The sequence below is a fragment of the Pocillopora damicornis genome, chromosome 4, assembly GCF_964200805.1.
Source record: "Pocillopora damicornis chromosome 4, jaPocDami1.2, whole genome shotgun sequence".
Classification (NCBI taxonomy): Eukaryota; Metazoa; Cnidaria; class Anthozoa; order Scleractinia; family Pocilloporidae; genus Pocillopora; species Pocillopora damicornis.
Window position 1 is genome coordinate 9190059 of NC_142673.1, and position 26054 is coordinate 9216112.

At 37.7% G+C, this 26054-nt stretch overlaps 4 protein-coding genes and 1 long non-coding RNA gene across 8 annotated transcripts in view; 1 reads left to right on the plus strand and 4 right to left on the minus strand.

Moving 5' to 3' along the window:
* The window catches only part of LOC149046720 (uncharacterized), a 74280-nt gene that overhangs the window by 44323 nt on the left and 3903 nt on the right, over window positions 1-26054 (plus strand). Inside the window, exons 3-4 of one of the 3 annotated variants that reach the window (XR_016186161.1) lie at window positions 10227-10336; window positions 10839-11348. The gene's annotated coding sequence lies outside the window, so the exon portion shown is untranslated. Of the gene's footprint in view, window positions 1-10226; window positions 10337-10838; window positions 11349-24008 lie in introns of those variants that run through there. The other 2 variants (XM_089205038.1, XM_089205039.1) reach the window with 2 other exon arrangements.
* LOC149046725 (uncharacterized) lies at window positions 2471-4468 on the minus strand. The gene is made up of 2 exons (XM_089202642.1): window positions 4028-4468; window positions 2471-2650 (listed from the first exon to the last, which is right to left on the minus strand). The coding sequence occupies exons 1-2, from the start codon at window positions 4466-4468 to the stop codon at window positions 2471-2473; spliced, it is 621 nt and encodes a 206-aa protein (XP_089058768.1).
* Window positions 5659-6963, minus strand: LOC149046726 (uncharacterized). Its single transcript, XM_089202643.1, has one exon. The coding sequence runs from the start codon at window positions 6961-6963 to the stop codon at window positions 5659-5661; it is 1305 nt and encodes a 434-aa protein (XP_089058769.1).
* Window positions 16709-17684, minus strand: LOC149046727 (uncharacterized). Its single transcript, XM_089202644.1, has one exon. It carries the CDS (start codon window positions 17633-17635, stop codon window positions 16709-16711), a length of 927 nt encoding a protein of 308 aa, XP_089058770.1. The 5' UTR covers window positions 17636-17684.
* Window positions 18760-26054, minus strand: part of LOC149046728 (uncharacterized) — a 14709-nt gene continuing 7414 nt past the window's right edge. Inside the window, exons 2-3 of one of the 2 annotated variants that reach the window (XR_016186165.1) lie at window positions 23563-23814; window positions 18760-23002 (exon numbers count right to left, since the gene is read on the minus strand). This is a non-coding gene — a long non-coding RNA (uncharacterized LOC149046728). Of the gene's footprint in view, window positions 23815-26054 lie in introns of both variants that reach the window. The other variant, XR_016186162.1, reaches the window with a different exon arrangement.

Consider the following 26054-nt stretch of genomic DNA (forward strand, 5'->3'; position numbering starts at 1 on the left):
ATCCGCAACAAGCAAATTATTTTGAATCAGTTCATTAAGAATGTCTCTTACATCTTCAGCCACTTTCCCTTGCACTTGGAGCGTCTTCGTGTTTCGGTAGAAATTAAGTGTTACATTCGGTAGCTTTAGGATAGCACCAGAGCTGTTGTATGACTTCTTTGTCTTTAAACCGTTGTCGCCATCATCGATCAACCGCGAAAGTTTTGTGTCGACAAAACTTTCAAGCTCTTCGAGGGTTCCATTCCAGCTAAACCTTTTCTTATCAGCGTTGTATGATAAATATTGTTCGAAATCAAAATAATTACCTTCGTAGTGAGAATTAGAGGACGAGTCAGAAACGTTTGAGGCGGAGCTCGTGTCAGTGTGTCCATCCGCCATGACGTGTTAACGTGTTCCAAAATGTTTAGCGCTCCTAACTTTTATCTGCGACGAAGAATATAATTTCCATTTTTTTAAGACAAAAAACAAAACAGTGAACAGTCGTTACTGTGGAGCATTTCTCATCTTACCTTGTTAAGGTTGGCAATTGTCTTCTCTCCATCTGCTACTTTTTCTAGCAAATCGTACGTCTCTTCCTCAGGCGTTGATGCCTTCAAGAATATAAAGGTATAGGAGGTAATCCTATGGCTCCTGCAACACCTTGCTGGATTCTTGGCCATTCTTTGTACTCAGGCAAAGCATCGCCTGCTGAGACACGCAATTTGCTGGACTTTCTTCATGCTTTTATCTCCCCATTTCCTTCTGTTGAATAACTCCACCCGTTTGTCCAGGGCTTTGTCTTTCCCAACCTGAGGGAGATCGTAGTTTTCTGGAAAGCAGGACTTAAATCTGTACATTACTTCCCTAAGAACATTTACCAGCAGTCAGAACTCTGGGGCTTGGTAGGGCGGTAGATGTTTAGATGGTGTTGTAGTACCCATAGATGGTAAAATTGGAACATAAAATCCTTGCCTAGCCATGTTCATTCAAAAAGTTAAATCAGCCGGTATAACTAGGGGATTATTCAGTAGAGTTTAACACATTCGGAAAACTCGTATAACTAGCTCCTAATAAGCTGGCTGACTTTATGGTCAAGAACATAAGCGTAGGAAATTATGTCGATCACGAGAACACATATCATCAGCAGTTAAGGACGCAAGCAAATGGGAAACGGTCAAATGGTTATTTGCGCAATTTCCTCTTGAACTAATGAAAGAAATCAGTATTTAGTCAAAAACGTAATAAAGGATGCGGTGTTTCCCTTATTTAAAGAGGAGTTCATCCTGAAAAGAAACCGCACTTCTGTACAGAGCATTTTGATATCGTGTAGAATGGGAAATATAATCCTTGAACAAACAAATATATAAAGTGGACAACTACATGTTACATGATATTTGTTGTTATGAAGAAATGATTCACTAACTTAAATGCTGTAAGCTTCAAACTGTTTTAAAGCGATAAGCAAGTCAGGGGATACATTGCTTGATGATAAAATGAAAAATGAAAACACATGTTAAAGGGGAAGTACAGTCCAGAAAGATTTTACCTCTATTAAAAGAATTTTTCCACAGGAGTTGGAAAATAATTGCCGTTTTTTCCAGTTTGCCTTTCAATTGTGAGGATAGTGCTTTGAAGTTGCTCTTATTTACAACGTTTGCGACTAGAAAAATGCTATCTTAGACATGACGTCAGCTATGATGTAGCAATAGTCAAACCTTGTTCAACACTGATTAACCTTTCCGCAAAGTATTTTTTATGACAGTTAAACTATGGTCAACTGTCTTGTGGTTAACTGTCATAAGAAGACTCCATAGGGAATATTCAGGGTTGAAAAATGTGTCTTTTGACCCTTGCTTCAAAGTTAAAAACATCTTTGCCTTTCAAATATTCAAAATGTGTTTTTTCTTAAATTTAAATTTTTCTTAAAGAACCACTCTAATGGAAGCGAAACAAATTGAGGCTCGCATTGGTGACTGATCGTGTTTTGTAACTTCAGTCGCAACCAAAGGTGACATTTGCCACTTTTCCCAACATTTTTTTCCAAACATTTTTCCAAAGCAGTATTTATGCTTATATTAAAAGGCAAGGGAATATTTATTAATTTTAGAATCACCGTAAAAATGTCTTCTCGTCACTCTGTGTAAATAAGAAGGCAATAAGGAAAACCATTACTGTGTTAAATTTTTTTTTTTTTTCTTTCTTGTTGTTCAGTCCCTGGTCTCCCAAAAAACATCGCATCAATCACACGCCCACCTAAGGAGGACCTTCTCGCATGGCATGAATCCAAATTTCGAAAAAAATTAAGCAAGTGAAAAAATTGAATAACTGCCTACAATGCCACTAGCATTCACATCGATAGTTTTATGTCTTTGGAACAGACTGTTCAAGGTATTTTGATGATTGGAACTGGAGTTGATACCCCTATAGTGGCATAGAAAGACTTCCTTAAATGTTTAATAAATACAGAGACAATTTTGTTGATTAAACGTGACTATCCCGGCCATGAGTCATTCTTCTCGACATCTTTTAAGTCTGTATAGTTTCCGGCTGCATTTGGGTAATTACTTCTTATTGATGCTACAACACACAAAGGAGTCACGCGTCTGTTCTTTTTACCAAGACTGTTATAAGTCCACCAAGTGGACTGTCTATAACCTGCCAATCGCATGCTCTTAGGAGAAAAACAAAATACTCTGATACATGGTCGGAACAGAACCCAGACAAGTGCACTTAATGCAAGCAAATTCTACTTCGCCAAGCAGGCGCCTGTAATGAGATCAATATCCTAAGCTTATACTGTTTGATAACAGGAGACTTCCTGATGCTCGTCGTATAACTTTAGGCTCTGATTACAATCAACAAATTTGGAACAGTGGACTTCCTTTTTTAATTTTTCCCAGTGTAGGGAAAATTTTCTTTCAATTTTGTCTCATTCACGTCCATACTTGCTTATGATTTTCCTCGATTAGGAAAACAAAGTATACAAACTAAAGATGTCTATATACAATTAATATTGCGGTGAAGTTCACCCTTGCAACAAAAGATTACAACATCACTTGTAACAAAAGGGCTGACAACAAACTGCATTTGTTTCTTACGGCTTGCATCAGACTAACTTGCAAACAACTTAAGCGTTTCGTTTGCATGAATTTTGTTAAAAATGTTCATATTCTGTCAATGCTTACTAATTTGACAGATAATCTTTAAGTCTATCGTTTCTCGCTTGGAGCATGCCAGTAAGGGCTGTTCTTAAGATGTTGGCAAAAACACACGGGTCTAAATGATCCGTGCTTAGTAATCCGCTGAAGCTTGTTCCCAGCAATTTTAATGATAGTTCATGTCACTCAGTTGTCAGTGTGAAATAAACCCATCAAGGGCACTGTGCTGTTCTTTCGTAAAAAAATTAAAAAACTATCACTTTAGAAACAAAGATTTTATTGGAGAAGACTTAATTACCTTCGAGATCGAGTCAATCACCTAATACATTGTATCTCTTGCTGAGTTTCTTCGTCAACAAAAATTTCTTCTCCTGAAGACGAGCTATGTTGCGGCTCAAACATGAATGGACGAACTAAAAATAATAATAATAATAATAATAAAGTATTTATATAGCGCTATTTCTATTGCTATTCAATAGCGCTTTACAATTCATTTATAAAAGACATTGATAAAATTTATAAAAACGTAAACATCACTAAAATATGAGTAAAAAACTAGCTAATAAAAAATCTGTAATGATGAGAGTAAAAACTGTGAAACTTATAATAGAACTAATTCACTAACTAATTAACTAACTAACTAACTAACTAGCTAACTAACTAATTAACTAACCAACTAACTAGCGACCTAGCTAACTATAAAATAGCTAATTAACTCGCTAAGCTAATTATAAAATTTGTTAAGAAGGTTAATTATAAAATTTGTTAAAAAGGTATGTCTTTATACAGGTCTTAAAGTCTGATAGCGAGCTGCTCTCTTTTATGTTGTTCGGAAGAGAGTTCCATAGAGTCGGTGCTACAAAAGAGAAACACCTGTGACCATAACTTACTAGCTTGACAGGTGGTACTTTAAGTAAGTTTTTGGAGGAGGACCTCAGATTTCTGGTTGGTACATAAGGCTTCAGCAGTTCAGTGATGTAACTAGGGGCTTGTCCTTTGAGTGCTTTGAAAGTCAAAAGTAATATCTTGTAATCTATGCGCTGGCTAACTGGGAGCCAGTGAAGCTGCTTTAAAACAGGTTTGATGTGGTCATACTTTCTTGTACGAGTGACAACACGAGCTGCAGCATTCTGGACATTTTGTAGACGATCTGTCAGGAATTTGGGTAATCCATATAGTAGCGAGTTGGTGTTATCTAGCTTAGATGTAATGAACGCATGAACTAGTTTTTCAGTATCTGCTAGAGATAAGCAGTCTCTTATCTTGCTAATGTTTCTAAGATGGAAGAAACAGGCTTTGCAGGTACTGGTAACATGCTTATCTAGTGACATGTGCTCATCAAAGATAACTCCAATGTTCCTTGCAGAGGGAGATGGCTCAATCCGCTCACCAGACACATCAACATACTCTATTGATGGGGGTGGACGGTGTCATGCACTCAAGATCAATAGCTCCGTCTTTCCTCTGTTTAGTTTCAGTTTATTGCACACCATCCACAAGTCTATCTCAGAAACACACGCCTCTATTTTTGCTATAGAGCTGGGTAGTTCGGCGGGGGTGGGCTTGAAAGAGAGATAGAGCTGGGTGTCGTCGGCGTAGAGATGGTAATTCAGTCTGTGCCGTCTAATGATGTCCCCAATGGGTGAAGTGTATAATAAGTATAGAACCAGACCTAGTACTGATCCCTGGGGGACACCGTACCGAAGTTCTTTCATCTTTGACTTGTTTCCATCAATTATCACAAACTGTTTTTGGTCTTGGAGATATGATCGAAACCATTTTAGCACATTTCCTTTTACTCCATAGCGTTTTGCCATTCTTTCCAGTAGTGGATCATGGTTGACTGTATCAAATGCCGCAGACATGTCTAACAGTAACATGACAACACATTTTTGATTGTCTATTTCGAAGAGAATGTCATTTTGCACCCTCAAGAGTGCAGTCTCTGTGCTGTGAAAACGCTTATACGCAGACTGAAAAGATTCCTCTAGATCATTATCAGGTAGGTGATCACTCAATTGACAAGAAACTGCCTTTTCAATTATCTTTGATATAACCTTCAGATTTGAGATAGGTCTAAAATTCGAATAATCCTCGGAGTCCAGGTTGTTCTTCTTCAACTTCGGTTTGATCACTGCTTCTTTCAGTGCAGCAGGCATTGATGCTGATTGGAGCGACATGTTCACGATGTTGGTTAAAACAGGTAGAAGGGCTGATTTACATTCCTTTAGAATAGATGCCGGTATAGGATCAATATCACAAGATTTTTTACCGATAGTGTCTACAAAACCTTCAATCTCTCTCTCTGACATCACTCTAAACTCTTTGAATTCGGCATGACAAGGCTGTTGTGCACTCAAGATCTAATCCGGAGGTCGTGGGTTCGATTCCCACCGAGGTCAAAAGATTTTTTCTTTGCCTCGTGTGGTTCCCTGTTTCCCTTTATTAGGGCTAACGCCCTGTGGGTTATTCATGGGTTTAAATAGCACTTTAATTTACACTTCAGAGTTAATTCTCTGTTTCACCATTCATGACAAGGCTGTTTGTTTGCTTCGCAGGACTGGGTATTAGAAGTCGCTTCTTTGGATAGCTCTGTTCTTATTGTCGCTATCTTCTTGTCGAAAAAGTTGGCAAAATTGTTCGTAAGCTCAATCGTCGAGGGTGCGGTCGGATAGCATCTCTCTACTTTGCGGTGTAATAGCTTGTCGACTGTGTTGAAAAAAACTTTTGGATCTGATGCATTCTCTGAAATAATAGATGAGTAGTATGAAGCCTTTGCATCCTTAATCATTTTATTCATAACCCGGCACTGGTCGACATATATCTGTCTGTCGACGCACAGTCTTGACGATCGCCAACGGTGCTCCAGCTTCCGGCGTTTTCTCTTAGCATCACTAATACCCTCATGGTACCATGGTGCTGATGGGCGGAGAGTTATCACGCGTCGTGTTAAAGGGGCATGCCTTTCAAGTGTTTCCGTCAGTGTGTTTTCGTATTTTTCAATGAGACCCGTAACATCAAGGGTGCTAGTTGACAGCAGGTTGGACTGCTTTAGGTCATTAAAACTGCTCATATTTACCGAGCGCAGTTTACGACAACTAATTTCCTTTTGTTCCAGGGGTGGTTTCTTTAGGCGAAGCTTGCAGTGTACAGCAGAGTGATCGGACAGCATGGGATCCCGTATTTCAGTGCTATTTACCAGTTCGTCCTCGGCTCTAGTTATAATCAGGTCTAAGGTGTGGCCCTTCTTATGGGTGGGTCCATTTACATGTTGGACTAGACCGAACGATTCTAAGATGTTGTTAAATTTGACAGTATCCAGATTGCTGATATTATCCACGTGATAGTTGAAGTCACCCACTATGAGTAGGTTACCAGGGGACACAACTAACTGTTCTGCGAGAATGTAGAATTCTTCAAAGAATAGAGCACTATTTAGTTGATTTGCCTTAGATGGAGGTGGTCTATAGATGGTAACAATCCTTGTAGACCCAGTGGAGCATGTCGTTACGATGTCCAGGTATTCGAAGGACTTGAAATTTCTTTGGGTTTGTTTCGTAACCTTCATGTGTTTCTTTATTAGGAGGCCAACTCCTCCCCCTCGTGCGTTTTTCCGAGAAACGTGGTAAAACTGGTATCCAGTGGGGCAAACTTCGGCGATGGAAAAATTATAGTTTTCATTATTACTCAGCCATGTCTCAGTCAATGCAAAAAAGTCTATATTATTTTCGACTGCATAATCTTTAATCGCAAGTTCCTTCTTATTGATTGATCTGGTGTTCAACAAACAGAAGTCAATGGGTACGAATCCATTCTGCAGTTCCATACAGATGATTGGCATCCACACACGATATATTTTGATGGTTCTTCAGCATTGTGGCTGTTCATGTATTTGTTGTTTGCTTTTACATGTGGGTTAAAAATGTGTGATACCACCGCACATGCCTTTCTCATAACCTATCAATGTCTGTCTTAAATTCCAATTTAATGTCAGTCATTTTAAAAACTGCATCCTAAGAGAGTCCTGGAGATGTAAAATAATGACATGGATCACGTTTGTAATACTGTAGACAGGTCTTTCTGAAATTTTCAGACATCACCAAGCAAAAGAATATCAGACTTTAAATACAGATCACGATATTCACCCATAGTATTGAGATTGAATGTATTCCATGCACTTTGAGAATGTTTGTACTTCATCAGATATATGTTCATCTTGAATGTTGCTGTAGAAATTTTTTCAAGTAGTTTCTCATCAAACTTTGTTACACTGTTCATGTAATCATAAGGATAAGCACCTTTCTTTTTTGTACGTTTGAATTTATAATCTTTGAAAACTTCTGATGTGTGTTTGACTGCTTCATCGGGTAAATTGCTCGCTATTGAGGTCTTTCTTGGAAGCTAACTCATTCAACAAATACTATTTCACTGTCGACCAGCCAAACTCACTTCTATCAGCTAATTCGATAACCTTAATATGCTTCTTTAATAAGGTGATACCTTCTTTGATGGCTTCCTTCGCTTTCTTGTACTAAGTGCTTGCTAAAGAATCCTTAGCCTTTTTAAGCTTATGAAGTAAACACTGTGCTTGGAATTCAACTCTGGCTCACTCTTCTTAGACTACTTTGACTAAGAGGACAAAGATGCCTCTTGCTCCTTGGAAAAATTGTGCTTAAGATCAGAAAATCTGGAATCAATAACGAAGGAAAGATTTGCTGACAGTTCAGAAAACATTGACGAGATGGCGTCCTTTATTGCCTACTGTACTCTAGGGTCGACATTGGAAATGGTCGAAATTGAAGAACCAGATCTTCCTCCCTGTTCCTCAGACATATCCACACCCTGTGTAAACTAAATCAGTGCTTGTAACACAGCGAGAGGAAAAAACTAAGGACAAAACACTCCTTAAATACTCATTAATAAGGAAAACCCACGAGACTACATACCATAGTAGTTAACACCCATCCTGATTCAACACCTACTATTGAACAGACCCAAAAAGGCACAGAATACAAATATGTGCAAAACTTCATGGAAATATTGAGCTATTGCTGGTAGTACATCCAACATATTATACAAGGCTAGTGTTGCTAATTACCCACTCCGTTACCCATGTGATGTGGAACCAAAGAGGTCATTCTTCAATAATATTAATGCAACCTGTATAAAAGAGATGAGAATATAAATCACAGATGAGAAAAATAGAATAGTTAATATTTCAGATAATGTTAATCTCATATTGAAGGAGATGTGAAATTATTTATCTACAATATTAAATATGTGTTCAGAGTAAGGAGATAAAGGGATAAATATAGTATAAAGAGATACCAATATTGATGCACTGATAAAAGAGACACGAAAGACCTGTGTGGAAGTGGTGTCAACAACTGCAACATCTGCAGAACCATCAGTAGTAAAAGCGAAAGAGGGTGGTCTAGAGGCACCAAAGAAGAAAACTGTTGAAGCACCCACAACAAATGCTGGAATGGAAAATAGAAGTGGGAACATCAAATATTTACCTCAACTGAACAAACCTAAGAATCCATCATTTGTGGAAAGCACTCTCTCAGCACAATTTGAATAATTATGAAACTATTAAAATTATCTAATCTTATTTTATAGATGAGTTTTAAATCGTCCAAATACTGTAAAATATATGAATATGTCTCTGTTGATCAGCAGAACCCAATAGTCACAGCAGGTAATAATGCTTCCCAAAGGAAAACAAGATATAGGTTTGTGATAGCAGCAATGAGGCTCATCCTTTTGATTGGTATAATGTATACTTTGATATTGATTTATGGATCAATAAAAAAGCAGATGATGGTGCATATGCTGCCACAGATAATGTTGCTACTTTTAATGGCAGTCATTCAATCATCCAAAAGATAAACTCTGTCTTCTATCTCAATTCTAGATACATCTCTCGTAACTCTGGAAAATGTCTTGGTCAAAAGCAGAAGTTCCTTTTAGGCCGTAGATTTGAATATGGTGCAATGCAGGATATGAGCACAAACACACCAATCCTAGCAAAGTTATTTGGTTATTGTGAGAATGGTCAAGGTCTACTAGTTCTCCTAAATACTCCTTCCATCAAATAAAATTCTGTCTTCCAGGAATCTGCAGTTTTACACATTCAAATGTGGTAGTTTTGATAACTTGAATATCTGTAAAAGATGTTTCCTTTTTATGTCAGTAGAATTTGAAAAAAGGCTGGTAATTCCCTCTAAAACTGATAAAGGAATGCGCATGTACATATTGTTAGTCCCAAAAAGGTCGATTTCCTCAAATTCCGATGTAATCATGGGCTTGAAGCAGCTCAAAGATCTGTCGTGCACTAGTTTCCCCCAAGCGTAACAAATTGTAGATGCTATTACTAAATCTTCAGGACCAAGGAAGCCAAAAAAACAGACAACCAAATATGCAAATTTACGCCCATTATGTTGGTTGGCAGTGAGCATATTTCCAGTGTTTCAGCCACACACCTATATATGTCTGTCCACAAAAATCGCACTTAGAGAATCAGCCTCTTTATTCTATGTCCATTTACGGCCTTTGATAAAAGACTCTTCTTCCTTTTACAAACACTTTTTGAATGCCAAGGCCCATCGAAATATCTATATATTAATATCTCAGGTGCATCATCGGGTAAACAGAAAAGTTCCTAGAATAAAGGTGATAGAACAGACTTGTGGGTAAAATTTTGTAGCAGTTATATAAAGTAAACTGTCTCAAGTAATATGGAATGACTTTTCATGAAGATGTGAAATTGAAGAAATATGAAATTATGCAAATTAGAAAATATATTGATACATGTATGCTGATATTTCAGGGTTTTTGCAAAAGACTACGTCTCCTGTGACATAAATTTACTGTCGAATCAATTCGAAGTGATATCAGGAATACTTTTTTTGTCTGAACTAAGAAATATATCATGATCATTCTTTAGTCTGAATTGAGGAACAGAGAAAATGCAAGTCTGTACCAATTCATTGATGTGAATTGAAGAGGGGAATCGATGATGACTTCCTTAGCAAGGCAGGCAATTTCTTCAAATGTGATGACAGTTGACCTCTCATTTTAACACAGGAAGTGATCGCCAAAGACCTTACACAGAAATGCACAGCCATTGGTCCCATCATCAGGAACGTATGAGCTGGTTGCATTCTCAATGCAGGTTCCTTGGGTGACTGTGAGAGGTAAGTTTCCGCTTTTTGACAGGTCTTCATTTTTGGAGACATCTACTATGTATTTCACATCTGGCCTGTCTTTCGGGTGGAAACACATACAATGATCGGGTAATTTGCAAAGTCGGAGGCAATTTACTGTCGGAGGCAATTTACTGTCGGAGGCAATTTACTGTCGGAGGCAATGATCTGAGTTAGCCGGCTTTTCAGTTTTGGAAATTAGCCTTTCTAACACAGAAAGATAATTTCTGGTTTGAACCTTTTCCAACTGTATCTGATAAGGGTACTTCAAGTCCAGATTGATAATGTAGATCTACTCAAGTGTGAATCATCTCAAATAAGCCAGGTTTTTTTACTCTCTCTTTGAAGCTGTTATCTTATTCCAACAGTGGACAAACCAGTGCACGTTCATAGAACTTCTGCTACGTTGATTGATAACATCTTCGTTAACGATCCTGACAAACTCCACGCTAGCGGAAACATTTTTTCTGATATTAATGATCATTTCTCATAGTTCTGTATTACAACGTCAGCAAAAGATAAACTTCAACAAGTTAAAAATATGTGAGTATTCAAGATTCTCTGCTGATCGCTTTAACGATGAGCTGTCTGAAGTTGACTGGAATCGAATAATTGCAAATAGATTAAATTGTGTAAACAAATTGTTTCATCGTTTTACAACAAGTATAATACAACTGTTTACAAACACTTCCCCTTAAAATTATCTAATTGCAAAGCAAAGCAGCTATCTAAACCTTGGATAACTAATGGATTAAGGTGGCAATTAAGGTTAGAAATAAATTATATGCTTGTGGAGACAAAGTTAGGTACAAATACTATAGAAATAAAATTTATACACTGATACGCTTAAGCAAAAGGAGATATAATGATACTGGTAGCCGAAGTAATAAACTAAAGAAGGCCTTCTGACAGGGAATTCCTTTTGCCATCAAACCAACAAAGAAACAGAGTGGTGGATTCCTTGTTACATTGCTTGCAAACATTGGTGTTCCTCTTTGTTGAAGGTATCAAATAGTAATGGCACGCAGAGTTACAATAGATAAAGCAGTTTATTAGTGTATTCTCCAGAGATCAAATAACTAATAAACAGAAGACAGGGTACCATGTTATTAATCTTGATGATAGTGTTGGTCCTGTTACACATTGGGTGGTTATGAATATTAAAAATAATGTAATAGAATATTTTGACAGTTTTGGGTTAAATTGTCAAGAAGTCATAGAAGTATCCAGTAGACTGGCAGTTAATTATTTGTACATCAGCACAAAGTACCAGGGTTTAATGAGTATATTATGCGGATACTATTGTTTATATTATACGAATGAACGCAGTAGGAGAAAGACATATTAAACATCCTAAAAGTATTTTCCTATACCGATTATGCTTATAATGAGAAATTCATAAAACAGGGTATGTTTAGTGGAAATCATAGCAAAATAGATATAACTGGGAAAGGTGTGAAAGGACCAGCAGGCCACCAGGACCAAAGGTGACAAGGGAGATACTGGTCCAAAGGGAGAGGTCCACAGGGTCCAAAAGGAGAAACTGCTTCAAATAATGATGTTGTCAACAAGGCATTTTGTGACACAACATGCAAAAAAAAAAGTGATGACAACCAATTGTTAAAATTAGGAAATCGCAACAGATGGGATGCTGATGGTAAGATCATTTATGACTTGAGTAGAGCACAATATGATGATGAAGCTGTAACCTTGAGGCAGATGAAAGACATCACAGATAAGAAAATAGACATAGACAAGCTGTTACCCGAAACATTGAAAAGCAGGTTGTTGATACCAGATTATCATAGAAGTGACAATAGCGACAAAGATTTGGTTAACAGGAAAGATGTTAACGATAAAGTCTTTAATTTGGATGTATTAAGGGGGCTTGATACGAAAGGTAATAAGGTGATCGATGTAGAAGACCCAATAAGTGCCATTGTTACGATCAGCGTAAGGACACCGAGCGTAAACACAACCCAACAACTTTAATGGCAGCTGACGGAAAGAGGACTAGATCTAACAGCATAACAATAAGTCATGTGATACAGAAATACTTGCTAATTTAAGCAGTATCACAACATTTTCCTCTTTGTAAAGGTAGTGTCTTAAATGAGTTCTTGCAAACTGCAACCGAGTTCTTTAGTGAGAAAAATAAACAACAGTGTTAAGAAATAAAGCTTCCAAAAAGCATTAAGTCTAAGTCACCAACTCTTGGAAACATGTTAGTCGTTTGAAAATACAACCACTCCTTGTAACAGTAGAAGGAGGCACAAGTTCCACATGTTCAGCAGCAGGTTTCACAACAGGTTGGGGGTCCGCACTGATTGAAGGAGCTCAGCTGCTGTTTTGCAGCTGGGGGAAAATCTGACAGGGGCACTGATCGCAGAGGCTCGCCTGCTTGTTTTGCAACGAGCAGAGTATCAGATACTGGCACCATTCACAGCAGTCGGCGATTTGGTGGCAGGTTTCACCACTCGATACAACCACATAAGAATGTGGGTCAATCATTTTCTTGCAAACAGCTTCCGTCCAGGTGGATTCATCGGGCCTCTTCATCTTAACGGTCTGTCGCGGTTGCAACTCAGGTCGTGCTTTACTTTTCAGGGTGTAGTAGAAAGCCTGCTTTTGCTTAGAATTTATCAGCTTTTCTTGCACATCCTATGGGGGACCTGACTTAGGCTCTAGTAGTTTACTTGATAGTGGTAAGAAATTGTGTGTTCTCCAGCTGAACAGCTTTTGCACTGGGGATGAACCAATTTCCGCAGAGTAAGATATGGGTCAAACTTTGCATGTACTTCCTTCCTCATGATGTTTTTCAGAGACTTTCACTCAACCTTTTTGTAGCTTTGTGGATTCTGTGGAGAGGTAGTAATATTTTGAAAGTGCCAGCACTTGTAAACTTTGCAAACTCTGCAGAAGCACATTGCAGTCCATTGTCAGAATTGACTATCTCCGGAATTCCATGTTGGCTAAACTACATTTTCAACTTCTCAATAACAGTTCTGGAATCTGTTGTATTGAGCTTACCCACCTCAAAGAAAGAAGAGTAGTACTCCACAGTGATCAGTTAGTGGCGCTGGTCAAATAAGAAGAGATCCGTACCGACCTTTTGCCAAGGCCTAGATGGGATTTCATAGGGCATCAGCAGTTCTTGAGGCTGTGCTGGCTTGTACGAACTGCAGATATTACATTTGAGAATGAAATCTTTAAACTCAGCATTCATGCCCGGCTGTTCGTCGAAGACAACCCTCGATATCATGATGGGACAAACGGACCTTTTTCATCATTCTTTTCTTAACTTGGCTGATACAATGAGGTGCTCACCCTTGAACAACAAACCATTTTGGGCTGTGATGTCATCTTGAAACTGGAAGTATGGCTTGACCTCAGCTGGAACTTTATCCAGAGTATTACGCCAACCTTGTAGGACAGTGGACATAAGGATCTGAGGGTTGTCATCCAAGGTGGTCCCTTCCTTGAATTCTTTCAACTGTACGTTTGAACGTGTCCTTTAGTAGCATGTCGTAATGATGTGGGATATTGATCAAATGAAGCCTTTAAGTGCTACTGTGGTTCTTTCTTTATTCACTCCGAGCTTTCGCCGTTCTACGGCATCATCAGGGAGGACGATAAAATATTTGCGCTATGGTTTTAAACGTTGGAGGTGCCACTGTAAATTAGCATAGTGTAAAACTAGCCTGTAGGACGCATGAAAACTAATGGCGTGATAAAATGTTCTAAAATATGTGTTAAAACCGTTAATTAAAATAGCTCATTAAAATAAATCATTAAAATAGAAGATCGTTAAGTTCAGTGCATTCCTCACGGGAGTTCAGTCCCGGCTTGTGCTTTCTGATGTAATACGCTTCGTACAATCGCAGATTGACGGGGTCATTTTCATGCGTGATTACTTTGACTTCAATGTTATGGCTGTTGTTGCGATGGTGTGTTGTGAGATGTTTTTTTACCGACGAGTTGTCGTTGGTCAAGTGTTCTTTTGTTCGATCATGTAGGAATCGTGTCGTGCTTCCGATGTAATATTTGCCACAAGCTTTGCACGTGAGCTGATAAACGGTGTTTCTCTGTAGGCATAAATTGGTGTCTGGGATGGGGCAGTTTGATCTGTTGCATTTCCTTTCTGTTGTGTTGTGTGAAAGGGCTTGTCTGAGAGTGTAGGACTTGTGGGCGATTCGCACTGGGATGTTTTCTCCCTTGAAGATTCCCGTGATTTTTCGGTTTAGCCGGTCTGAGATGAACGGGATTTTGAGATAAGGCCACTCTTTTGTCTGTGTTTGGGGGTCTCTTTGGTGATTCTGCAGGTGTTTTGTTTCATGTATGGTGCGTTCTGGATATCCGTTGAGGCGGAGAATTTGTTGAGGTCGCGGTCGTGTTTGTTGGATGTTATTTGGGTTGAACATCTCTGCTGTATACGCCTCCGTTCGTTGCGGATGAAGTTGGTCTTTGAGCGCTTTGGCAGGGCAGACTGGTGGTGTACGAAAAGCGGCTTTTTCGCAGGTTTCTTGTAAAATTCAAAGGGGCTTTCGCCGTTCGTCGTGATAGTGACTTTGAAGTCAAGCAGTGATAGAGATAGGCCTTCTGGTGATGCAGTGGGTTTCTCGATCTCAAATTTTAGTCTCGGGTGTAGACTGTTCATGGTGTCGTGGAATTCATTTGCCTTTTCTTCATTGGCTGTTTTAAGATATAGGGGTAACAATGAAGCCCATCGTTCTGGGTATTATACTCGGTAGTGGGTGTGACTGCGGCAATCGAAATTTCTCAACACCACAATTATGGGTAAAAAAAGGCGATATATTTTCGGTAAACGATGCGGGTTGAAACTTAAAAGAAGAAATCCACAATTACAACATTGATTAAGTGAAGGTGATAGGAAAGAAAAAGCAGCAAGAGTTCCATGTGGGTACTGGTTAGGATAACCATGGGATTACTAGAAAAGATGCATCAGTTTTAAAATGAAAATTTGGGTTAAAAACTTTTCTTGAAAATGAATTTGAGAGGCTATCAGCATGAAATCATCAGCTCACACAATGAGGAAACATTATTAAACATACCTTGTTTGTTGAAAGTCAATCTAAAACTGACTCATAAATACTACTACTATTACAACCCTGAATAAACTTTGTAAAGAAGAATGATTGCTTTTACCAAGTGGTGAATGTTAATGAAGAATATAACAAACCAGGATTTACCGGAAATTACTGCACCATAAAAAACAGGTAGATTTGCAGTAAATTCTTGCTCATCTTCAGTGGCATTCCCCTCCCCTCCAGTTCTGCTTTCATTGCAATTTTCTGCATAAAATAAAATACAAAAGTCAAGATAAGCATCTTTACCTAATTTGTTACAGGTCTACAGTTAAAATCAATGTAGCGTAATACATACATACATACAGCTTTATACAAGCAGCAGATAGAGTTCCAACTCCAAACTGATAACAATAAGCATGGGATGATTATGAAGACACAAACTAACTGTTAACTTTAAATTATCTACATTTTACCTGTATAGTTGAAAGTAGAGATTATCACAGGGTTTACAGATGTCAGTTTGCTATCTGTGATAGCATCAGCACCTTCTGAGCCGCTGCTTTCCATAAAACATTATGCATGAAAATGTAAAAATCGAAGATATGTTAGCTACTAGTAACAAGGTTTATATTTAAATGATTCATCATATGATCAGATTTCTAAACCCTTTGTTTTTTGATGGCATAATGTGTGTTTCAATCGCACCATTATAAGTAGATTGACAAATACATATAACCATCTGCACTAGAAGAACAGTTGCTCATATTTAACTGTCATTTTGGTCAAATTTTCCTGTGTACAGTAAAATTTGATACTCATTTTACTAAAGTTAAATCAATAATTCTGACTGGTGTTATTTAACAAATAGAGAAGCCTTGACTGTGCTCTGTTCTGTTATAAAGCACGCAGGAAGCGGCTAGAACACGGAAGAAGAGTAGGGAGAAACACGAGACATAGTCGAGTGTTTCTTCCCACTTCTGACTGACTTCTTCTTAACTTCTTTATAATAAAGAATCCGTTAAATTACCCAAGCATTACTTTCAATTTACAAAACAAACTTTATTTCCAAAGAGAACAACAATGTCGTCAGCATGCTCTATACTCTCATAGAGCACGCTACAATAAGCCAATCAGAATCTTTGTTAGAATGGTAAAACTAATCTGATTTGTTGAACAAGACAAGAGCTGTCAATATGTCAAGCCATCAAAAGCGATCACGTAGAATCTCAAAGCGAAACGAGCTACTCTTACAGTGAATTCGAATGCGAACTGAATGTAATTTCCACATCCAAAATCAGCATCTTTAGTAACATGATCAATGAAATCCAGCCGAATCGTGGCCCATGAAAACCTGGATGTTATTAACTTGACAATTTGAAAACAAACTGCTTAAAGCTTGTGGCTGATACTTGACAAACTGCTGCGCTGTGTTGTTCTTTGAATGAACAACAGTCGAATTTACAGCAGCGAGAGGATTTCCTGAACTGGTGACTGCATTAGGGGAATTGGGCTGTCGTGGTCCACCACTCATTGCACCAGAGAGGATATCTGAACAAGCCCTTAGCTCAACACTCAATGGGCGAGTGTTGTAACTCTTGAGGCTTGCCTCACTGCGATGACCAGAGATCGCCATTATGTGCCGCGATGGAACTTGCGCGTCGGACCACAGCGTGATTGCAGTTGCCCTGACACTATGATTTGTGTAGATTCTTGAAAGAGACGCCAGTTTGGAAATTTCTTTCATCATTCCGTCAAGTTTTTTGACCCCCAGCGGTTTGTTTTCATACCAAACGTCATATTCAGGTTTCACGGCTCGTTTTGGGTACTGAAAGAATGCTTCGCAGTTAGGATTTAACTTCTGGATATAGTTCTTGAGGCAGTTAAGGCCATCAAAAAGTGGATCCTCCGATGTTGAATACATCCTGGCCTCCTTTTCTACACTAGAGATGTCTTCAATCCCTCCTGGATGGTTCTTAGTAGCCTCGTCATGGGTCATTGAAGCATATTCCCGTCCATTATCGTCAAAGAAGAACTGGAAGCTTTGCTTCTTCAATTGTCGTTGACCTTCGCGTCCTCGACGACACCAGTACAAGCTGATGTTAAGCCAGACATTTCGTAGAAGACCCAAAGGACTGTCTCCCCGGATTGTATTTGACGACTTCAACTTTTCAAGGTCTGCTGCTGGGATGGGAGGTTTGTGTTTTGTGTTTTCATTGTTCTCGCGTTTGTTTAACTTTATCATACTCTGCAGGAGTTTGTTTGATGATTGGAATTCGGTCCCTTTGGTGATTGAAATTCCTCTATTAAATGCTGGGTTGTTGAGATATCTTTCGATTGCATTTCGCAATCCAAGGAGGGATGATCTTGAATATAATGCACCATCTCTTGTTCTTGCTTCTGCGTAAAAGTAGCGGAGGTTTTTGTCAAGCTCTTTCTTGCTCATTTCGTGGAGGTTCTTCGAAAGTCTTTTTTCAGTACACCAAGCTATTAAAAGAAAACGGCATAAACTGGCATGAGTTATGAAAAATTATTTTTATTTGTGTTTTAGTGTACGTTTTTGAGAAAAATATGTTGTTGTTGGTTGTAAACGTGTGTGCGCCAGCTAATTCATCCACTTATTTTAATCGTTTTTGCGAAAATTTTTAGCAAATAGCGCACACCTTTTTCAAGGTTTTCATATTGTATTTATTATATTTTTACAATAAAAAACTCACCTTCAAAAACTCGGAGTGCCCATTTAGTGGATTCTTTGGTTTTCTTTGTTTCTGCCTTTGTTATTATGCCATCAATTGCATCACTTGACATGTTTTTAAATCTTTGCTTGTTAATGTTGTGGCGTCGCTCACTGTTTTCATAACTAACTTCATCGGAAACCTCACTTTCACATAACGGGTAGGTCCCACTTTTATTGACAATATCCTCTAAATCTATCGACGCTAACGTTTTCTAGGTCGTAAAGGACGTCTAGCTCGAAAAGAAACCCGAGTGAATAATTAGGGAATTGGTCCGCCATGTTACGAATTGGCAGATGGCGTGACAGCTTTAGCTCAGTTCTATGCTCTATACTCTCATAGAGCACGCTCTTTCAACCAATGACAGCGCGCGTTATATCCGAACTTTATTATAAAATTGGTTGGAACATTGTGTGTCCTAATGCCATTTATGAATTTGCAAACAATGCCAAAAAATAAAGATGGCATAGAAATATTTTTTTCAAATATGGCATGGAAAAGTACATCTTCATTTAAGCCTTTCACCCTCTGAGTGACTATATATAGCATCTAATTTTTCCTTGCAACATCTCTGGATCAAACCTTATGGTAAGAGGATTAAGGGAAATGATCACTAACTAAAGAAGCTCTTGATTGATTGAAAAATTCTCCTTGTCAGCATCTTAGAAAATGTTTAGAGAACAGTATGGAGAATATGTATAGTGATGTTTGGGTGTAAAGGCTTAAATTTTGAGTGCAAGCTGGCATTCACAAAGACATTTTCAGATATTTAAAGTAAAAAAAATCACATCAATGAATCAACAGATTCATAAACCTTACATTTATATGACCTTGTCAATTTAAGTTTACTCACCTGAATCATATTCCCATTTCCCACTCTGGAGAGAGAAATCATTGCCACACTCATATTCAGGCATATCACTTTCATCTTTGTGCGATAAATGTAAAGATAACATTACATTATTTCCAAGAAATTTAGGAGGCAACAGTCTAGTGCAAACGTTAAGTAATAAAAAAGATTGTTCATTCATTGGTTGTATTAAACCAGGCTGTCTGAGGTCAGCTGGAATTTGGTTTTAATGAGGGCCTGCATTGACAATATAACCAACCTTATATATGAATGTATAAAAACAAAAAATAGAAAAAAAATTAAACCCACAGAGTACAAACACAATACAAGCAATATGAGACACCTATATTATGACACAGACAATTGTTTTTTAATAATAATAATAATAATAATAATAATAATAATAATAGGGGATTTCTATAGCGCTCACTCTAAAGTTCGGAGCGCTTTGCAATATGTACAATTAAAAGGATTATAAATAGTTAATTAAATTTTATGCCAATCTATGGGAAAGGGCACTTTCGAATAAAAGGAAACCATTGGTCGTCTTTGGCATGCACACAGTTTGTTTATCTTCTGTTTATATTTTGTGATGCGTGCCCTCATCTTGTCTCGAATCTTTAGTGAACCTCTAATCAAATAATTTAAACAAAAATCCAATTGTACAAAGCAATGAGTGAATTGAACACCAGTTACATTAAATTTTTCGTTTGTTGGCGATGCCAGCAAAAATAGTTTAGAGTGAACAAAATTTATTTTTATATCGGTGCATGTTTCGAAGAAAAACGTCCCTTTACGTGAGCTCTGCCCGAAAAAGATGTCCCAACGTGAAGAAAATGCTAGAATAAACACAACAGATGATTTGGAACAATTTGGCCACAACTGTGGCAGTTTTAATTAAATCAATTATAACTAAGTGATAACAAAGAGCAGAATATCTGAACTTATCAACCGATAATGTCAACGTGGGGCGACAAAAAACGCTACCCCGAAACACAATGGATAAGGCTAATGATAAATTGGATAATTGAAGAAATATTGAGAACCCGTTGGAAGGTGATAGGGGTGGTGGAGGGAAAAGATTTCTTGAGCACTTGACGTTCGAATGGCGAGGGATAGAAGGGCGAATCAAGGAATTTCTCCTGGTTTTAACATAGCAAACTCCGCCCTTACTACTGATTGGTTACTGTTCGTACCTGGTACAAACCTCCCAACGGGTTATCATATAAACATGCCCCGACTTAAAAAACATTATGTCTAGACATAATGTTTGTCTTTACGCGATCAATTCAAATTTCAATCAATTTCTGTTCTTAACTTCTTATCTGTCTGTTTTCTCAAGCCCTGTCTCTCCTTTCCAAGCTGTTCTTCACTAGAAGTGTACCTTTTCATGCTGTTCCTTTCCTGCTTTCTTTCACGCTGCTTTTCACCATATTTCTGCCGCCTTTGTCGAGCCTTTTCACGCTCTCTTTCACGTTGCTCCTGACTGCTCTCTGCCCATTAATTCTTGGTCTCTCTTTCCCGTCTTTCCTCATTTTGTAAACCCTGTCTATTCGAAGTTAAATTTGAATCATTATTTTCGGTTGACACAGCTGTAAGCTATAAATAACGTGGTCCCGCAATTGAATTGAAATTGCAAAATACTCAAAAACTCTACTCAACAACGCGGTAAGGTAAGTGATTTCCCGCCAATGACGCGGGTTGCAAAAAAAATCAACCACGTGTACTTCACACTTCCTCGCTCACGTGAAGCCCACGTGTATGATACAGAACACAAACACTCGTCTGCACTCGAGTATGCGCACTTCGTGTAACACATACATTGATGTGACTGTTCATGTGACGTGGGGTAACTTGCGTAGGCACATTCAGATACGATTGGGAGGATGAGCCTGCACTGCTCTTAGCTAGGCACGCCTAACGTACTATCCATTAAATTCAACTCGAACCCAGAGTCTCCTCAACTACGCACAAGTGTTGTGCGTGCGTTGGGTTCAAATGTCCGCTGGACAAGAGTAAAGTTGTGGCGTTGACACGCCTACGGTACAGTTGGCCTCGCATGCTAAAAGTAGCACCTTGTGCGGATGTCCGTACACTACTATTTTGTTTAATGATATACTATCATCTATAAAACTGCTTTCATAGCTATCATCTGAATAAGCACTATAATCACTGTCTGAATATGTCTCTTCTGAATCCATGTATACAAATATATCATATCATTATTGTCTGGTGCGCATGTGTGAATCTTTTCTGTCATTGCTTTTAAATCTGCACCAAAGGAAAAGGCAATTGTTTGTGAAAATTATTGAATTTCAATGTGTGATTGCCTTTTTCAGGCATTTTATTGCTTGCTTTCCATTTTTCTTGATACATTTAGTTTTGAGTCTGTTAAGTATCTCTTCACAAATTTCAGACCTGTTTAATGAGGCTGTATTGGATAGCTTTGCTTGTTTCTTTGTTTTTGTTTTAATGGATCTTCATTGTCTCTCACACCAATTTTAAACGATTTCGTACATCCTTAAAGAGCTTTGCTCTTTTCCTCTATTACGGTTGGTTTCCACCCATCTCTGAGCTCAATTGGTGGAGGGATGATATTATATTCATACTCGTGCGCCATCTGTTTGACACCCTTTCGTGGTTTTGGGATTGGTCCTATGCTTTTTGTTGTAGAAACTGGTCTATCGTCTGTGATTATTTCGTCACTCTGCTTTACCATTTGTTTAATGCTTGGTTTGGGAGTCTGGGAGTTTGTTTTTTTCGGTAATCTCTCCAAATGACTTTATCAGTTCTGAATACATCTTGTTTTGCTTTTAACAATTCTTCAGTATAGAAACTTCCTTTAATTTCCTCGCCATTCAAGTCTTCTATTTTGTAAAGTGATTGGATCAGCGTATCGGATTTTATCTGCAGTAAATACCTCCTCTGTCCAGTTTGGAGGATATCCTTTATCGAATGTCCTTCTCTCGTATAGAGATATTCAAACCTTATCGCCTACTTCAAATTTCGGTTTGGATGATGATGGTTCCGTAGAACCATATAGATTGAAGTAACAATTCCTTCATTCTTCTTTTTACTTGCTTTTACTGGTGTTATTTTGATGCTAGAATTTTTTGTGTCATCATACTGTTTCAATATTTCAGGTAGTATGTGTAAATATTTTGTATTACCTTCAATTTTAAACTTTTTTCACTTTCTCTGTTTTAATAATAATAATAATATGCCGTCGAGTAAAATTGCGCTTTATGGATTTGTGTAATTCTTCAGCCAGTTGTTGTTGCCAACTTATTTCTTTACTCAACAGCTTTTTCTGATTTTTGAAACACCGAAACCAAGCTATTGGTTTTTGTTGATCATTTCTTGCCAACCAATGACCCTACTGACGTTCTTTATGGGGTACATCATCGAAAGCTTTCACCATTTTTCTATCTGCTTTATTCTTACCATTTCGTCATATAGTACAACTGCGTTAACTATGAAATTCTGAGTTGTGTTTGCTGAAAGTCTGTATCTGAAATTCAGCTGTTTGGAATCTCTTGTCACTTTTTTCTGCTTGGAAAGACAGATCAAATATATTAGTGGATGCAGAGAGTTGTAATTGCTTAAATTGAGCTGTGTACCAGTGTTGTTATCATTCTTCTGCACTCCATATGACATCAGATCATTAAAGATTCTGACTTTGAATCACTATCATATTCAATCTCAGGATAAGACACCATTTCCATATTCCTGAGGATTTTAAGTTGGCTTTCATAAAACAAGGGTTTTGGCAGTAAAACCAAGACAGTTGTACTGCATAATATTTATTGATTTATTTATTGCCAACAAGCAGCCTGAGCAAAACTTGGAGGCTGCGAGGTAGCAGTATTAAAGAGCTGACGCACGTGAATATAAATTAATGTAAAAAAATCGTAGTTACCTGTCAGTTTCATTGTAAGGATCATAACGTCCATTAATCTTAAGCCAACTTAAGGTCCGTGAAATATTTCTTTATTCTCTCGTGCAGTTCCCTCCACCATCTTTCAATCTTGGAAATAATTAATGGTGCATTTAATACATTTATCACTTACATCAGTTTGGGGTGAGTACATTTCCAAATTGTGAAATGTTTAGCACCTCTGGCACAATTTGGTATCACATTCCACATGTTTTAGAGTAAAAACTATTTATTGTATATTATCCCGGTGTAACTAATTGATCAAAATCAATCATTGGAGATAAATCAATATTAACCAATTAAATTTGCTAATTAATATCCATTAGTATCGATAAATCAATGAAAATTATCATCACAACAGGGAAAGGTATTAATTTTTATAGATGTCTGATAAAAATCAATTAATTGAAATTGATTAAATTCAATTATAATCAATTAATCGATTTATTGATTAGTTACGCCCAGATAGTTTTGAAACAAGTGACATTCTACTATTACTCATTTTTGGTGCTGTTATCAAGTATACCCGATTCAAAGTTAACCATAAATAACTTTAAAAAATTTAATGCAGTATATAATTAATTCTCAAAAAGCGTAGTGTATACTGCTCAACGAGTATAACGAAAATGATAGGAAATCTCAAAACACACCTATCTACACTCAGAGTAAACTTTAGCACTCACAGTTTTTACCAAGGTTCATTTGTGTCACACTTTTAAATGCTAGTGCTTAAAGTACTCTAATCGTTTCTCAGGTGGTGTTTCATCGTATGTGATCCTACTGTCAATACTGAAGAGGTTATTCTTCTCTCCAAAGCCCATTTGAAACTGCCAAACGTACAGCTTGGTATTCGGTGGGATATTCGCCTTAAGGGTTTCTTCTTTTTCCTGAAGGCTGAGTGTCTAATTAAAAAAAGCAGTTGAAACATTGACAATGAATGAATCTGTGCCTGTGTACAACCAAATCGTAAACCTAATATTATATACTTATCGTTTTTTTTACTACTCGTGATGTAAGAGATGATAGATTCATCATATCAAGTGATTATCTAACATTCTGTTAAACAATAATTTACATTTCATCCTTTAATTTTCAGAATGCTTCTTCTCTATGTGATGATTCCACTGGATAAGAAAGAATTAGATATTTCCAGGGAGACTGTTTGGAATACCCGTAGAATAAGAGCACAGGAAGAGGCAGTTTTGCGAAATGGCATCCCAAATCATATATATAGCTTCCCAATGAGATATGACCTAGAAGAGTGTAGTAAGTGCAAATACTGCAGTAAATGTAGGCTTGTATATTTTATGTTTGTTTATATAATGCTGATTGGCTAAGAAGAACCACAAAGTTAGATCCTTTGTTCTTGAATGCAAATGAGAAAACCTGACATGGCCAACTCTGCCATTGAATGGGAAAAAAACACCAAAAGGATTTAAGTTCAGCATAGATCACCTTTTTATTATAAGACAGTGTATCAACTTGGGCATCAGTGAAATTCAGGCTTTTTGTTCTGCCAATAATTGAAAACAGCTCAGGCCATCTGAGGTCCGCACAAGATAATGTTCTAAACCAAGTTGGAATGCCAAACTGTTTCACCGTGGCTACAACTTCATACATAACCTTTTGCCAATAGGGTGGTGAGCCTGGAACATGTCTCAGAAATAGATAGGCCTGGTCTTGGAAAACGAGATTCTTTAACTTTTGTACGTTGGATCTTAAATCTGATGCTGTAAGGGACTGCCCATGAAGTTCTGAGAGAGCTATGTTGATGCTATCTGACACTATTTTCTGTTCTATAATGAACTGTGCAAAGAACAAATATTCAGGATTCATTGCAAACCTGCTACTATAGTATGAAAGGCGTGCATCGAAATATTTTGAAGGTGATAAATTAACTGATTTCTCTGCAGTGTAACCAAATCTGCCATTTGGAGATAATACTGGAAATGCCAGTTCTTCACAATGTTTGTCAGTCATGAATGAAACTGGATGTTTATTTTCACTCGCAATGTCGAAAATTTCATTCCCGCCTGACTAATTGGATGGCTAATTTGCTGTATATTTAGAGTTGCAGGATAATCTGGAAGAGCAGACTGTAAACAGGTTTCATTTGTGGGTGCCCTAAACTTATTCAAAGGATCATCTATTTCTTCCTCGTTGTCATCGTCAGCTCCTTTTCGTTCAGGGGTCATCCATTAATGAACACATTTCAGCATATTGTTCACTTGTTCATATTTGCACAGCGATGAAGAAATGAAATTAAGAGATCCTCGCAGTTAAGAACACTACTGAAACGGGTAGTTGAAAATAGGACCTGAAAAAAATTCAGGCCCGTACAGGATTTGAACCTACGACCTCTGCGATACCGGTCGATACAGCTGTTGTTCAGCGAGATTTATGTCAATTTTTTCAATGTTGATTGTTATGCTGCCATAGAAAGGATTGTTTTCCCTCAGCCAATTTTGAGCATTGAGTATATGATGTCAGGTTGCACAGCTTGAAAATAAATATGAGCTCTAAAGGAAAGTTTTCTTTTCAGTTTTAGCATGATTATACCTGACCTTTCGGATGGTCTTGGCAAACATTGTATGTTTTATCACAATCTACAGGTACATTGCAAATAGCCAATTTAATCTTTCGTATTTGACCTTTGGGCATGATAACTATTTTTTGAAAGAGAAGCTGCTGAGCTATGAGAATTTGCCCAAGTTTTTCTAGACATTTAAGTTCTGAGGGAATTTCATCAACGAATAATCTGTTATGGACAGCTTGACACGGGATCTGTCTCTGGAGGTACATCTATTACAGATATATTCTTTATTGTCACGAGACTCTTTTCCTGTAAAAATATGTTGAATGATTTATTTGCCTTTCTTTAATTCTGTAACGGTTTTCCCATAAAGAAGTCTGTTGCATGCAGAACATATGTAACTTGGACCTTCTCTCACTTTTTTTAAAAATATGCCCTACAGGAATTCAAGTCATTGTGCATAATAGCATTTAACTGTCTTGCATTGCTTCTTTCTGTCCTCTTTCTTGCCAGAATTTTTTTTTTGTGCTTCCCATTTCTTGGTAAGCCTGTCTTCCTTTGCCCAACAAATTATCTTTTGTAGATGTAGATATGGATTTATATTTTTCT

Excerpts from the sequence above, each read along its gene's own strand:
- LOC149046725 (XM_089202642.1), bottom strand. The coding sequence starts at position 4,468 with ATGTCACTAGATAAGCATGTTACCAGTACCTGCAAAGCCTGTTTCTTC. Across the intron at positions 2,651-4,027 it reads AAGTACCACCTGTCAAGCTA|AGCATGCGATTGGCAGGTTA; the intron begins GTAAGTTATGGT and ends TTTTCTCCTAAG.
- LOC149046727 (XM_089202644.1), bottom strand. The coding sequence starts at position 17,635 with ATGATAAAGTTAAACAAACGCGAGAACAATGAAAACACAAAACACAAA.
- LOC149046726 (XM_089202643.1), bottom strand. The coding sequence starts at position 6,963 with ATGGAACTGCAGAATGGATTCGTACCCATTGACTTCTGTTTGTTGAAC.